This window comes from Triticum aestivum, chromosome 5B, assembly GCF_018294505.1.
Source record: "Triticum aestivum cultivar Chinese Spring chromosome 5B, IWGSC CS RefSeq v2.1, whole genome shotgun sequence".
In the NCBI taxonomy this organism is placed as follows: Eukaryota; Viridiplantae; Streptophyta; class Magnoliopsida; order Poales; family Poaceae; genus Triticum; species Triticum aestivum.
Genome location: NC_057807.1, coordinates 592,087,441 through 592,103,525, shown reverse-complemented (window position 1 = coordinate 592,103,525; position 16,085 = coordinate 592,087,441). Strand labels below are relative to the sequence as shown.

General features: G+C 42.2%; 1 protein-coding gene across 1 annotated transcript; it reads left to right on the top strand.

The window, feature by feature from the left end:
• On the top strand, window positions 1-3,952 carry LOC123113478 (scarecrow-like protein 21). The gene is made up of 3 exons (XM_044534716.1): window positions 1-220; window positions 1,702-3,407; window positions 3,511-3,952. Exon 2 carries the CDS (start codon window positions 1,755-1,757, stop codon window positions 3,378-3,380), a length of 1,626 nt encoding a protein of 541 aa, XP_044390651.1. The 5' UTR covers window positions 1-220; window positions 1,702-1,754; the 3' UTR covers window positions 3,381-3,407; window positions 3,511-3,952.
• Window positions 3,953-16,085: the final 12,133 nt, after the last annotated feature.

Sequence of the window (16,085 nt, the reverse complement as noted above, 5' to 3'; positions counted from 1 at the left end):
TCCATCACCCATTTCCTTCCCCTCCTCCCCCTCCTCTCCCCGCCTGCTCCGTCCATCCCCCCTATCTCCTCCCCGCCTCCTTCCAGCTCTTGTACTACTCGGAGCGCCTCCACCCCCGACCCCGACCGCCCAACCACCTGCCTCTTGCTTCTCCCGCTGTCCGGGCCAAGAATCCGAGATCCTCCCCGGCGCCGCCGCCTGTTTCTTCATGGCCGCATAGGTATGCCCCCCCCCCCCCCCCCCCTGCCCTGTCTTTCTTGCACTTCTTGTTTTGCTTGTGATGTGATTCATGTTGCTCAGCAGCCCTGCTACTCGTTGGCCGGTCTTGAATTTTTTGTTAGTTCATGGCGTTTTGCGCTGTTGCTGCTGCTGATTAATTTCATGAAATTTGTCCTCGGTTTGCCCCTCCAAAAAATGTCCCCACGCCGCACCTAGGAAGAATAAACTAGGTTTAGCTGTTTGCCTCTGCTATCTCTAGTCACAATCGTGTATTATTTTTCTTTGTATACATAAAAGTCTATTTTGTCCGCGGCTCAGTACAACTAATAATTTGCCAGTGCTAATAATGTGTTTCCTTACTTTTAAGAGAAAGATCTGTAATTTAATTTATGCCCTCTTCTTGATATGCCATTGCTTGTCTGCTCATCCGCTTCCTTCAAGTCCCATGGCCTGCTCACCCTCATGTTCATAATTTGATCTTTTTCCCAATTTGATAGGCTTCTTCTCGACGGATTGGAAATGGAAGTATTGCCTAGTTTCTTTTAAAAAAATGCATTTCCTTCTAATTTGCTGAGTTTTTCATTGATTGGATTGTTGCTGGTTGCTATTGGCTATGCTGTCCAGATGAAAAGACAACTAAATTGGGGATGATTTTCTTTCTTTCTAGAACACGCCTGCAACAGATCGCTAAGGTAGCACCGGAGATACAACGACCAAACAAAACAAAACAAAAACGAATTACCACAAGGCGATTCAACATAATCTAAAAGGAAAGGAAGATAAAACAAAAGGTCTAAAAGCAAACTGGGAATAAAGTTGAGCCTAAATTGACCACAGAATAATGCATTCGTGTCAGTCGTTCATTTTGCTACCTGGCTTCTGCACAGCCACTCAGCCAGCCAGAAGCAGGGTTATGCACAAGCCACCCATGTGCCGTGGGGGGCGACGGGGCGTATACATGGTGGAACTATGGCCTTAAATGTGAGCTGCTATTGATGTATTTCAAAATAGAATCTCAGTAATTGAATCGTCTTGATGTGATTTTCTGAGGTTCAATAAGAGCTTTCCTTCATCTAAAAACCTGCGTTTAGTCTGTTTGATTCGCAATTGTTTTAGCAAAATATTGGTAGCTAAACAAGGAGTGGCAAGAAAGCATATGGTGAACTTGCTTCTTCTTAGTTCTTACCGTGAAATGGTTAGAAACATCAGCTTCAAATAGATGTGGCTTGACAATGTTTGGTCAACAATTAAATTGATATGAGTTTGTTGAAATGATGTTTGTCTACTTGAACATATGGTCTTCATTGCATTTGCTCTATACTTTCTGAAATATAATTTGGTTCAAAACCATATGCCCATGTAAAATTGATGTGAGTTCAGGTGTTAAATTCAAAATTGACTCAGGATGCGCTTATCCATTCCTTCCTTGGATTCTGTGATTTTGATGGTGATAGTAACATACTAATTATACTTACTTTAAAGATGGCAGGATCAACTTCATTTTGAGCTTGTCCCACAAGGTTGCAATCACCAGTATGTCAGCTAAGGCTTCAGAACGTACGTATAGATGCTCAGATGATTCACAAATGGCGTACTACAACAACTCGGTGCCTTTAGCAGAAAATGGACGGTTCTATATGATGCAAAATCATCTGGATGTTCACTACACATCTTCAGGTGATGGGTCACAGAAAATTAGTTCCAATCCTCAAGTATTTGAAGCACAGTACTGCACACTCGAATCATCATCGGCAAATGGTGTTTATCCTACACAGAGCTCCACATCTTCTCATAGCATCTCCCCTATAAGTGGGAGCCCCCTGTCTCAGAATGATAGCCACTCATACCACACATATGATTCACCCCCAACTGCTTCATGTGTTACCGAGATACCGGATTTCCAGAGTAAACTAAAGGAGCTAGAAAATGCAATTCTTGGACCTGAATTGGACATAGCCTTTGACAGCCCCGAGAGCTTATTGCAAGCCAACCATCCTTTGAAACAAGATAACTGGAGACAGCTTTTGGGAATTGACACGGGAGACTTGAAGCAGGTGATCATAGCATGCGGTAAGGCTGTTGCTGCGAATGATATGTATGCGACAGAACTATTGATATCTGAGCTAGGTCAGCTGGTGTCTGTCTCTGGAGATCCAATGCAACGCCTAGGAGCGTATATGTTGGAAGGCCTTGTGGCCAGGCTCTCTTTCTCTGGAAGTAAGCTGTATAAATCCTTGAAGTGCAAAGAACCTACAAGCTCTGAGCTCATGTCTTACATGCATCTCCTCTGTGAGATCTGCCCATTCTACAAGTTTGGTTACATGTCAGCCAATGGTGCCATAGCAGAGGCTATCAAAGGCGAGAACTTCGTTCACATCATCGATTTCCAAATCGCACAGGGAAGCCAGTGGATAACTATCATTCAGGCTCTTGCAGCGAGGCCTGGGGGTCCACCATTCCTAAGAATCACTGGTATAGATGACTCAAACTCTGCTTATGCCCGAGGTGGTGGACTGGATATGGTTGGGACAAGATTGCACAGTGTGTCTGCATCGTGTGGCCTGCCCTTTGAGTTCAATGCTATTCATGCTGCTAGCCATGAGGTTTATATTCAGCATCTTGACATAAGACCTGGGGAGGCTATTGTAGTGAATTTTGCCTATCAGCTGCACCATACTCCTGATGAAAGTGTGAGCATGGAAAATCACCGGGACAGGATCGTAAGAATGATCAAGAGCCTGTCCCCTAGGGTGGTGACTCTTGTTGAGCAGGAGTCGAACACAAACACAAGTGCATTCTTGCCAAGGTACTTGGAGACTCTCGACTACTATACGGCAATGTTTGAGTCAATAGACGTTGCTCTCCCAAGGGATGACAAGAGACGGATTAGCACGGAGCAGCACTGTGTCGCAAGGGATATCGTCAATTTGATCGCGTGCGAGGGTGCTGAAAGGGTTGAGAGGCACGAGGTGTTTGGGAAATGGAAGGCGAGGTTTGCAATGGCTGGATTCAGGCCGTACCCTCTGAGTTCGGTGGTGAACAACACCATCAAAACGCTGCTGGATAGCTACCACAGTTGCTACAGGCTTGAGGAGAGGGACGGGGTCCTTTACCTTGGTTGGAAGAGCAGAGTGTTGGTCGTGTCTTCTGCATGGTGCTGACATGTCCTGAGGAGAAGCTCATGTCATGTATGTACACTGTTTTTATTGTTGAAACTTAATTCTTGAGTGATTCGTGTTACGTTGATTCACGAGATTTCTATAGCCTGACTTCTCCTTTCCCCAATTTCAGATGGAACCTGAGCTTATAAGGTCGGTTCAGTTGTCTGTCTGCTCACTGGCCATCTAATTCACTGGAACTGGAACCTGAGCTTGAGTGATTTGTCCTTTCTCCAGTTTCAGATGGAACTTGAGCTTATATAAGGGCTTTGCTGCTTGTGGGCGGCACCAAGAGTTGCTGTGATGATACCGCGACAGCCGTGACTTAGAAGAAGGCACAGTGATTAAATAAATAAACATGTTCATAGCTAGGAATTTGGTGTGTTGTGGTTTGCTCCCGTTGTTCTAGGATTGACATGCTTGTAATATACTGTACTACATACTAATTAGAGGATGTTTAGAGACGATTAAAAGGGGTATGCAGGCACAAGAGGCGCCTGTTGCATATGTCCTCACCGTCGTTGATTTGTGTAATGATGACGTGACGGTTTATTATAACCTCTTCTGCTGCTTGATGCTGTCTTGTGAGACTGCTATGATACTGTTTGGGTAGTTTCGGTGGTGTGGGTTTTTGTCCTGTGATAGGTGTTTCGAGGTCGGGCATCTATAGCAGGTTTCCTGGTAGTGCCCCAACTCGCTCCGTCTTTCCTAGTTTCCTGATCATAGGTGGTGCGTTGGTGTTTAAATGGTTGTAAAATGCTGGATAATGCTACCTTTCCGTTGAGCGATTAATGGAAAGGGGATACCCGGTTGGAAAAAAAGAAGAGAAAAAGGCGAAAAGCCTAGGAAATATGTGATGGGCCTGTGACATATGGAAAGCTCACATCCAAATCTGTGCGACATGGAAAGCTCTCAAAGCTCATCTTCTGATGCTTCTTCAAGCCAAGAGTGCATTTGGAAAAAAATGGTCTTTCGAAGAATTACCAACAACCCTCCGTCCTTCTCATTTCTGGTATGATACGACACAGTTTAATTTAACACCACACCTTTACAGCGAACGATTATGCAAGAAATATAATTGCTGAGATCATCGGTGTGTTACCAACTATGACAGTAACAGGAGCTGAGAGGAGCATATTGCATATACCCAGCTGTAATAAGGTGGTCTAAATTTCTTCTTTCCCATTATGGTCTAAATTTTAAAACAGCCAAATTATCATCTAGACCATGTAATAAGATGGCTGTCAAAAAAGAAGAAGAAATAAAGGCTTGCATTGGTTGCCGGAAACAGAGCATGCATGAAGCAGCTCCTCTGTTTCCTGCATGCGTGCTCTGTTTCGTCCCTGGCCCCAGAGTACTTCATTCCATAAAGGCCATCTTACTATCTTAGGGGTGTTTGTTTCCAGGGACTTTTTGATGTAGGGACTAGAAAAAGTCCCTCTTAGAGACTTTTTTACCAAACGGGATGGACTTTTAGGGACTAAACTAGGCATTTGGGACTAAAAAGAAGAAGACCCTATATGAGAGTCTTTTTGGGACTTTTCCCCGTCCTGCCCCCCACCTTACCTTATCCACATCTGTACTAGTTCATTATTAGGGGCAACATGGTTTTTTAGCATGTCATTTATTATCCTCTAGTCCCTTTTAGTCCCTGAAAACAAACAGGTAGGGACTAGAGACTTTTTACTTGGGACTAAAAAAAAGTCCTAGGACTTTTTAAACAAACAGGGCCTTAGACATTGCATTCTGAATTTGTGATTCTTTCTCGCCACAACCTTAACTGAATAATCTCCGTGCCTGAAAAACAAACAATTTGTCGTCATGAGTTCATCTGAAATAATGGTGCCTGCACATCCTCACTGTCTCTTTGAAACCAATACTATATATTGTACTAGCTGTTACAGTGTATGGATATACTGTACAATGCACCTTCCACTGATACTATGCCCCTGTTTTGCCCAAGGCCCCTGATCATGACTCCTGTTCCTGTTGCTCTTACAGATAAGATAAATGTTCTCAGGGATATTACTGGAATGGGTCAGAAAAAAAGTACACACTTTACTGTGTACGACAGCTTCATCCCAGAGTATTTCGGACGCGACTAGCCAGCAACCGTTGGCTGGCTAGCGGCCCAGGGTACACACCCTTAAATTAGTAGTGGACCTCTCCCATATCCAACTGGCAAACCAAAAAAGGAAAGAAACAGTCCCTCACGCACATGGCCTCCAAGGGAGAATATGTCATGATCGTAACTGCTACTCCTCCTAATGACATAAGCAATCATGACAGCCGACGCACCAAACCCTCCTAATGGTCATTAGTGCTCGTAACCATTAGCGATCATGGCATGGTCTCAGTAGTACCTCGTGCCACTTTCACCTTCCCAGTCACAGCTCCCCAAACCTCCTCTCCTTGACCTCCCCTTCTCCATCTACCCTGTTCTCCATTGCCACAACTGTTGTCCCACGCTTTGCTGGCCATGGACCTGAAAAGTGAACTTCCATCTTGATGTGTCCCTCTCAGCTCCTCTTTTACAAAACTCTGTGGAACCAAGGGTCTATTAGTGAGGGAATATAGAACAACATGGCAGTTAATGCTTGTGGAACTGCAAAAAAGAACTACCAAGACATTATGCATGCAAAATAATGTGTTTTTTGGGCAAGTTGGTACGATGTGCAGGCAAGTCTGGAATGATTTTGAGGCAACTCGTGCTGAAAATACAGGAAAGCCCTCTCTTGAAAGTGCTATTCTAGTTTATGCTTGGATTTTTTTCAGGTATCTGCAGAGTGTTGTAGGTTGCACAAGGCTGCTGTTTTTTGATTGATCGTCAAGCTTGGCAAAGCTTTTGGGCAAGTTGTGTATATGTGTAGGCAATCAGGAAGAAAAAAAATGCAGGCAGCTCATGTTTCTTGTGTGGTAGAAAAATAAATTAAGGAGAAAAGAGGTCTTGAAAGTTACAGGGTTTGGCTGTTACTAGTGATTTTTTGGGGCAAATATCTCCTTGAACTACAAGTTGCGGAATTGTAGCAGTAGCAGTAGTTGCTGTGTTTTCGTTGTGAATTTTGCTACTAAATTTTGGGCAATGTATCTATCTGGGGCTTTGCCATACATGTAGCTGTTGTGTTGCTTGTGCTTCTGGCTATTCACATATCTAGGCAAGTTTCTATAATGTTTGGGCAAGTAGGGAATGGTTTAGAGGCAACTCATGTTTATTTGGTTGCATGAAAAAAAAACATAACCCTCTTGAATTTCTGATTTTAGCTTTTGCTTTGGATTTTGGACATGTATCTCCTGAGGCTAATGGTGTATGCAGGTGAAAAAACAGATTGATTTATTGGCCACCCATACTCAAAACTCAAGAAGCAAAAAATAGATAAAAATGTTTGCACCTTTATATGGGTTTCTTCTAAGCAAAAACTTGAATATAACAATTCAGGCAATATTGAGCCCTTTTTTGCTCATGCAATATTTAACCAACCAGCCCACATATCGAATCAGGGAATAGAGCAAGCTATTGGGGGTTGTGTGAAGTTTACCTTGAAGTGTGTGTTGGGGAACGTAGTAATTTCAAAAAAAATCCTACACACACGCAAGATCATGGTGATGCATAGCAACGAGAGGGGAGAGTGTTGTCCATGTACCCTCGTAGACCGAAAGCGGAAGCGTTATGACAACGCGGTTGATGTAGTCGTACGTCTTCACGATCCAACCGATCCAAGCACCGAACGTACGGCGCCTCCGAGTTCAACACACGTTCAGCTCGATGACGATCCCCGGACTCCGATCCAGCAGGGTGTTGGGGATGAGTTTCGTCAGCACGAGGGCGTGGTGACGATGATGATGTTCTACCGACGCAGGGCTTCGCCTAAGCACCGCAACGATATGACCGAGGTGGAATATGGTGGAGGGGGGCACCGCACACGGCTAAGGAACGATCATGAAGATCAACTTGTGTGTCTAGAGGTGCCCCCCTGCCCCCGTATATAAAGGAGCCAAGGGGGAGGGGGCGGCCGGCCAAGGAGGGCGCGCCAAGGAGGAGTCCTACTCCCACCGGGAGTAGGATTCCACCCCCCCTTCCAAGTAGTAGGAGTAGGAGTCAAGGAAAGGGCGAAGAGAAGAGAAGGAAGGAGGGGGCGCAGCCCCTCCCCCTAGTCCAATTCGGACTAGGCCTTGGGGGGGGGGGGGGGGGCGCCCAACCTCTCCTCTCTCTTTCTCCTAAAGCCCAATAAGGCCCATATACTCCCCGACGAATTCCCGTAACTCTCCGGTACTCCGAAAAATACCCGAATCACTCGGAACCTTTTCGAACTCCGAATATAATCGTCCAATATATCGATCTTTATGTCTCGACCATTTCGAGACTCCTCGTCATGTCCCCGATCTCATCCGGGACTCCGAACTACTTCGGTACATCAAAACTCATAAACTCATAATATAACTGTCATCGAAACCTTAAGCGTGTGGACCCTACGGGTTCGAGAACAATGTAGACATGACCGAGACACGTTTCCGGTCAATAACCAATAGCGGAACCTAGATGCTCATATTGGCTCCCACATATTCTATGAAGATCTTTATCGGTCAAACCACATAACAACATACGTTGTTCCCTTTGTCATAGGTATGTTACTTGCCCGAGATTTGATCGTCGGTATCCAATACCTACTTCAATCTCGTTACTGGCAAGTCTCTTTACTCGTTATGTAATGCATCATTCCGTAATCAACTCATTGATCACACTGCTTGCAAGGCTTATAGTGATGTGCATTACCGAGAGGGCCCAGAGATACCTCTCCGACAATCAAAGTGACAAAAACCTAATCTCGAAATATGCCAATTCAACATCTACCTTTGGAGACACCTGTAGAGCTCCTTGATAATCACCCAGTTACATTGTGACGTTTGGTAGCACACAAAGTGTTCCTCCGGTAAACGGGAGTTGCATAATCTCATAGTTGTAGGAACTTTGTATAAGTCATGAAGAAAGCAATAGCAACATACTAAACGATCAAGTGCTAGGCTAACGGGATGGGTCAAGTCAACCACATCATTCTCCTAATGATGTGATCCCGTTAATCAAATGACAACTCTTTGTCCATGGCTAGGAAACATAACCATCTTTGATAAACGAGCTAGTCAAGTAGAGGCATACTAGTGACACTTAGTTTGTCTATGTATTCACACATGTATCATGTTTCCGGTTAATACAATTCTAGCATGAATAATAAACATTCATCATGATATAAGGAAATAAATAATAACTTTATTATTGCCTCTAGGGCATATTTCCTTCAGTCTCCCACTTGCACTAGAGTCAATAATCTAGTTCACATCATCATGTGATTTAACACCAATATTCATATCTGTATACGATTAACACCCATAATTCACATCGTCATGTGACCAACACCCAAAGGGTTTACTAGAGTCAACAATCTAGTTCACATTGCTATGTGATTAACACCCAAAGAGTACTAAGGTATGATCATGTTTTGCTCGTGAGAGAAGTTTAGTCAACAGGTCTGTCACATACAGAGCCGTATGTATTTTGCAAATATTTTATGTCTACAATGCTTTGCACGGAGCTACTCTAGCTAATTGCTCCCACTTTCAATATGTATCCAGATTGCGACTTAGAGTCATCTGGATCAGTGAAAAAGTTTGCACCGATGTAACTTTTACGACGAACTCTTTTATCACCTCCATAATCGAGAGACATCTCCTTAGTCCTCACTAAGGATATTCTTGACTGCTGTCCAGTGATCTACTATTAGATCAAAATTGTATTCCTTTGCCAAACTCAGAGCTAGGTATACAATAAGTCTGGTTTACAGCATAGCATACTTTATAGAACCTATGACTGAGGCATAGGGAATGACTTTTCATTCTCTTTTTATTTTCTGCCATGGTCGGATCTTGAGTCTTACTCAATTTCACACCTTGCAACACAGTCAAGAACTCCTTCTTTGACTGTTCCATTTTGAACTACTTCAAAATATTATCAAGGTATGTACTCATTGAAAAAATCTTATCAAGCATCTTGATCTATCTATATAGATCTTGATGCTTAATGTGTAAGCAGCTTCACCGAGGTCTTTCTTTGAAAAACTCCTTTCAAACACTCCTTTATGCTTTTCAGAAAATTCTACATCATTTCCAATTAATAATATGTCATTCACATATACTTATCAGAAAGGCTGTAGTGCTCCCACTTAGGGACGTAAATGGTACGGATAATTTCCGCGCCGAATCCGCATCCGTTTTTGAGGATATGGTATGCAATTATGTGAAAACGCCGGATATGGATGCGGATACGGATTTCAATCAATCGGACATCCGGCGGATATGGTAGCGGATATGGTATCACTAGTATCCGACGGATGTGGATTATCCGCTATTTTTTGCGGATTATCCGAGGTAAGAAAACCGGATTATATCCGATAAAATAAGCCCAGACGAGCTGGTCCATATGCCCACCCATTTAAGTTAATAATTGTTGATTTGCAGTCTCCCCATATACTCTACCATAATCTCGTACACAATCACCGCTTGTAAAATTGGTAGCACATCGGCCGACGGCGATAGCGCATCATATCATATCCCTCTCTCCATCGCCATCTTGCATTGTTGCTTCTCCCCGGCCGCCAGCTGCATCTCTGATCTCTCGATAGTCCGGTGGTTGAACGATGGTCAAAGATGCCCGTGGCCAATCAGTTGGTGCCAACAACAGAGGTAAGTGAATTCTTAGATGCACATAGTCTTGCGCAAGTTAGAGCAACGACGATCCTATCTATGATCATGTCCGGCTGTCAATGGACGCCGTGAGCAGCAGCACGCCCACACCATGAAAAAAGGCACTCCAACATCATAGAGCCTCGACGGGCGTGGCCGACGCTTCTCACAGCCATGATCGGCAGTCTGGAAGTGACGATGGGAAACGTCCGTCGCCTTGAATCTTGATGGCGATTTGCATGGATCCTACGTGGGTTCGCATCGACGCAGCTCGCCATTGGTAACACGCTGATAGAACTTGACCAGTAGCACGTACGCCGGTACGCACATACTCCTCTAAACTCACCAGGTTGAAAGCAATGAATCTAATAGCTAGCTCTAGAAATCAATCCGATTGCTTGCTTGCTTGGGCCTTGGGTTAGCTTCTTGCACCTACACGTCTTGCTGAATCATCAGACCCTCACAATCTCTCTCATCTCTGTCTTCTTTTTATGGACTCACACACATGCCGTGTTTCAGAAAGACGTATGCTTCAGACTTTTAGACAAAAACAGAGTAACTGAAAAATAGAGGAGACAGACAGAGACAGTGGTATTTGGTTTCGGCCAACACTTATTCCTAAACATTTATACAAGATCCTGTACACAAATTCCTGAACATTTATACAAGATCCACTTGGCAACACAATCTGATTTAAACATTGAACCGACGCACCCAGCCGATTCAACTCAGCAGGATAGACTGGCACATGTGTAAGTTAGCTTCAGTTGCTGGCAAACTGCAGCATGCCACTTCACTTCGGCACCCACATATACTATTCAGTTTAGATCACCATGCAGAGAAAAATCAGTGTTGCTCGCGGCCATGATCGACACCCATACATGACATTGGGCAAGTTTGTAGTAGTCGAGTAGGCTTTATCTTAATAGACTACAAAACACTGAATTTATGTTGTTTAGTGTCTTTCTTGCCGATCCTTCTAAGTATTAATTCCTTTGATCAGTAAAAAGTGACTGATTACTTCTGTATTGTTATTCTTTTTATAGATCGTCTGAAAAAGATATTTGGGAAAAGATCAACATCTACAAGAACAAGTGCAGTTCAGAGTATGGTTGTATCACCCCCAGCTGAAAGTCAAGATGAAGAACCGCCGAATATTGGCAGTGGCAATGAAGCTGCCAATGAAGTGATTGATCTGGAGGGTGATAATCAGGATGCTGGAGTAGATGAGCCTGTAGGGAAGAAACAGAAGAAGACCACATCAGAATGTTGGGACCATTTTGATAAGTTTTTCAAGTTGGTGGAGGTAGATGGCAAGAAAGTTAAGGAAGAATGGCTAAATGCAAGTACTGCACTTATGATGCAAGGAGAAATAGCAGGAATGGGACATCAGTCTTCTTGAGCCATATTAAGATGCATAGTGTGAAGTCAGGCCAACAGTTGCTCAAAGTAGAGAAGAAGGAACATGGTTCTGTTGCTGTTGAGGCTTATAAGTATGATCAAGAGTCTTCCTTGAGAAAGCTCTACTTGGCAATAATCATGCATGAATATCCCTTCAATATTGTTGAGCATGAATACTTCCGTGACTTCATCAAATCCTTGCGCCCTTCATTTCCTCTGAAGAACCGTAACACAGTTAAAAATGAAATAGTGGCTATGTTTGAAACAGAAAAGGATAAGCTGTATGAGTATTTCAAAACAATTAACTGGCATTTTAGCACCACAATGGACATGTGGACATCAAATCAGAATAAAGGGTACATGTGTGTCACTGTGCATTGGATTGATGATGAATGGATTATTCAGAAAAGGATCATCAAATTTATGCATGTAGAAGGGCGCCATACTGGTCTTAACATGTCTGGAGAATTTATTGCTTGCATTTTGCGCTGGTTTATTGAGAAAAAAATGTTTTCTCTTACTTTGGACAATGCATCTTCAAATGAAGTTTGTGTTAAACATGTCATTAGTACACTAAAAGAGTATTCCCCTCTAGTATGTGATGGTGAATTCTTTCATGTGAGATGTGCAAATCATGTTCTTAATTTGGTTGCTAGAGATGGTCTTGATCAGATTTCAAATGCAGTTTGGGGTGTTAAGGCATTTGTTTTGGCAGTAAAATCATCGCCTCAGTTGGAGGAGGAATTCTATAAGTGTGCATCTGAGTGTGGGTTGTCCACAGAAAAAGGTCTACGGCTGGATGTCCAAACAAGGTGGAATTTTACATACCACATGTTGAGTGATGTCCTATATTATAAGAAGGGCTTTGATAGGTTGCATGAGATTGACAAAAAGAAGTTTGACAAGTTTGCTCCAACAGCTGATGATTGGGACAAGGCGCTTACCCTTTGTAGATGCTTGAAGAAGTTTGATGATCTCACTACTCTGCTATCAGGTAATCAATATCCAACAGCAAACTTATTCTACAAAGGCTTCTGTGAGATCAAGGCTTTAATTTCTGGTTGGCGTAAAAGTAGTGATACTACTATTAAAAAGATGGCAGGTTCTATGCAAACTAAATTTGATAAGTACTGGAGGAAGTCAAATCTTGCTCTTGCGGTTGCCTTCTTTCTTGACCCTAGATACAAGAGAAGTGGAATTGAACATTACATGAGAAAGGTTCATGGGGAACTACTGTATTGTGGTAAAGTAGAAGAGTTGATTATTGCTGTGAAGCAGATGTACCAAGCATATCAGAATGAATATGCACAGAGCACTGATGGACCTAGCTGTACTACCACTTCCCAAGAAGGCAATACTGATCTTATGGTAGAAGATGAAGATGATTATTTTCTGTCTCAGCAGGGCACTCATGGGTCCAATGAAGGTGTCACTGACTTGGATAAGTACATGGCAGAAGTTACAGTAAGGCTTTCAAAGGTTGTTTTTGAGAACTTTGATATCTTATCATGGTGGAAAACACATCAAGATGTATATCCTGTGTTATCAATGCTTGCTCGTGATGTTTTGGCCATACAAGTGTCCACTGTTGCCTCGGAAGCAGCTTTCAGTGCCGGTGGTCGTGTTATTGATCCATTCCGCAGTCGTCTTGACCCCTATGTGGTAGAAGCATTAATATGTACAAAAGACTGGGTTGCTGCATCTAGGAAAAATAACAATAAAAAAGGGGATAGACTTGGTTCTATTGTGAACGATCTGGAGGTTGTGGAAACACTTGTTGCTAATATGAGTCTTGAGGAACAGCTTGACGAAAAGGTAAGGCTCTGCCCTCTCTACCACTCTTACTCATTTTGGAAGAGACTTGCCTTCATGATCATTAATGCCCTATACATGATCTAATGCCAATATTTTCCCTGGACTTTGTAGCAACAAGCAGAAGCTGACATTGATGATGACAATTTCGATTATACCATGAGTACTTCAACTTTAGGGGAGAGGCTAGCTATGCAAGTATGTCTGATTACCTCTTCAACATTACTGCTATTTTATTTTTCTAAAGTAATAACAATATTTTCCTTAAATTGCATGTTGCTGATACATAGGATAATAAAGGAACGGATATTGAATAAGAGGCTGATCAAGTGCATCAGGAGCAAGAAGTTTAGGTATGCAATTGTACCAACAATTCTCTGATGTATATTAGTATATACTATCAGCCTGTATCCTCTTTGCACATATGGATTAGTTTACTGATATATGCCTTTTATATGTGTGCTGCTACTTGCTAGTTACGAATCACATGCCGATCAGATTAGATTTACATTTATATATACATCTGTACTCATGAATCATGATTTGATATGTATGTTGCTAGTTACCGACTAGATATCAATATAATTGAATTAGTCATCTATGTATAGTACGTGCTTGTTGAATTAGTCATCTATGTACAGTACGTGCATCGATGCATGCAATATCTGATGCTTGATGTTTCTCTTCTCACTATATACACGTACTCTAAGAGTTACAAATTAATCATGTGGATATATACACCTCAGAACTGTTACATGTGTGTCTGAACTACTTAATTGTCCACAGCCAAGTATCAATAATTTCTCTTACTGTCAAGTGTAGCATCTAATGATCTAATATCTCTTATCATTCTCACAGGGTGATGCCAGTGGATTGGAAGAACACCATGTTCAAGAGAAATCAAGGATGATTACCGGCTTCTACATACTTGATTGGATACTTGCCTTTCATAATAAATAAAAACTTCGATTGGATTAAATATTTCTTAAGTACGACCTTCGTCTTGGACACTATGTGTAATGCTATCAGCATATTATCGGTACTGCATATTGTTGCTATACTGGTGATTTATAACTTTAAAATGCCACTCTCTAGTGTTATGCGCTTGGATGAAAACATGTTTTCATATTGTTTGCTTAGTAGAAATAAATCATGTCTTTGCACGTATCATCCGATAATTTTTGTCCGTTTCCGGTCCGAATTTGCTCCGCCTCCTTTCCGAATCCGTAGTCCGACATAATCCGCATTCAAATCCGCATCCGGTCATTATACGCTCCGCTCCGAATCCGACCAAAAAAATGGTAAAGGATATGGTACAAGCATTATCCGATCCGATCCGATCCGTTTACATCCCTACTCCCACTCACTTTCTTGTAAATACAGGTCTTTTCCAAAAGTCTGTATAAAACCATATGCTTTGATCAACTCATCAAAGCGTATATTCCAACTCCGAGATGCTTGCACCAGTCCATTGATGGATCACTGGAGCTTGCACATTTTGTTAGCACCTTTAGGATTGACAAAACCTTCTGGTTGCATCATATACAACTCTTCTTTAAAAAATCCATTAAGGAATGCAATTTTGACATCCATTTGCCAGATTTCATAAAATAAGGCAATTGCTAACATGATTCAGACAGACTTAAGCATCGATACGAGTGAGAAAATCTCATCGTATTCAACACCTTGAACTTGTCGAAAACCTTTCGCAACAAGTCGAGCTTAGTAGATAGTAACACTGCTATCAGTGTCCGTCTTCCTCTTGAAGATTTATTTATTTAACATGGCTTGCTGATCATCGAGCAAGTCAATCAAAGTCCATACTTTGTTCTCATACATGGATCATATCTCAGATTTTATGGCCTCAAGCCATTTCGCGGAATCTGGGCTCATCATCGCTTCCTCATAGTTCGTAGGTTCATCATGGTCTAGTAACATGACTTCCAGAACATGATTATCGTACCACTCTGGTGCGGATCTTACTCTGGAAGACCTACGAGGTTTGGTAGCAACTTGATCTGAAGTTTCATGATCATCATCATTAACTTCCTCACTAATTGGTGTAGGAATCACTGGAACTGATTTCTGTGATGAACTACTTTCCAATAAGGAAGAAGGTACAATTACCTCATCAAGTTCTACTTTCCTCCCACTCACTTCTTTTGAGAGAAACTTCTTCTCTAGAAAGGATCCATCTTAGCAACGAATAACTTGTCTTCGGATCTGTGCTAGAAGGTGTACCCAATAATTACCTTTGGGTATTCTATGAAGACACACTTCTCCGATTTGGGTTCGAGCTTATCAGGTTGAAACTTTTTCACATAAGCATCGCAGCCCCAAAAATTAAGAAATGACAACTTTGGTTTCTTGCCAAACCATAGTTCATAAGGCGTCGTCTCAACGGATTTTGATGGTGCCTTTTTTAAAGTGAATGCAACTGTCTCTAATGCATAACCCCAAAATAATAGTGGTAAATCGGTAAGATACATCATAGATCGCACCATATCCAATAAAGTGCGGTTATGACGTTCAGACACACCATAACGCTGTGGTGTTCCATGTGGCGTGAGTTGCGAAACTATTTCACATTGTTTTAAATGAAGACCAAACTCATAACTCAAATATTCGTCTCCATGATCAGATCGTAGAAACTTTATTTTTCTTGTTACGATGATTTTCCACTTCACTCTGAAATTCTTTGAACTTTTCAAATGTTTCAGACTTATGTTTCATCAAGTAGATATACCCATATCTGCTCAAATC

Excerpts from the sequence above, each read along its gene's own strand:
- LOC123113478 (XM_044534716.1), top strand. The coding sequence starts at position 1,755 with ATGTCAGCTAAGGCTTCAGAACGTACGTATAGATGCTCAGATGATTCA.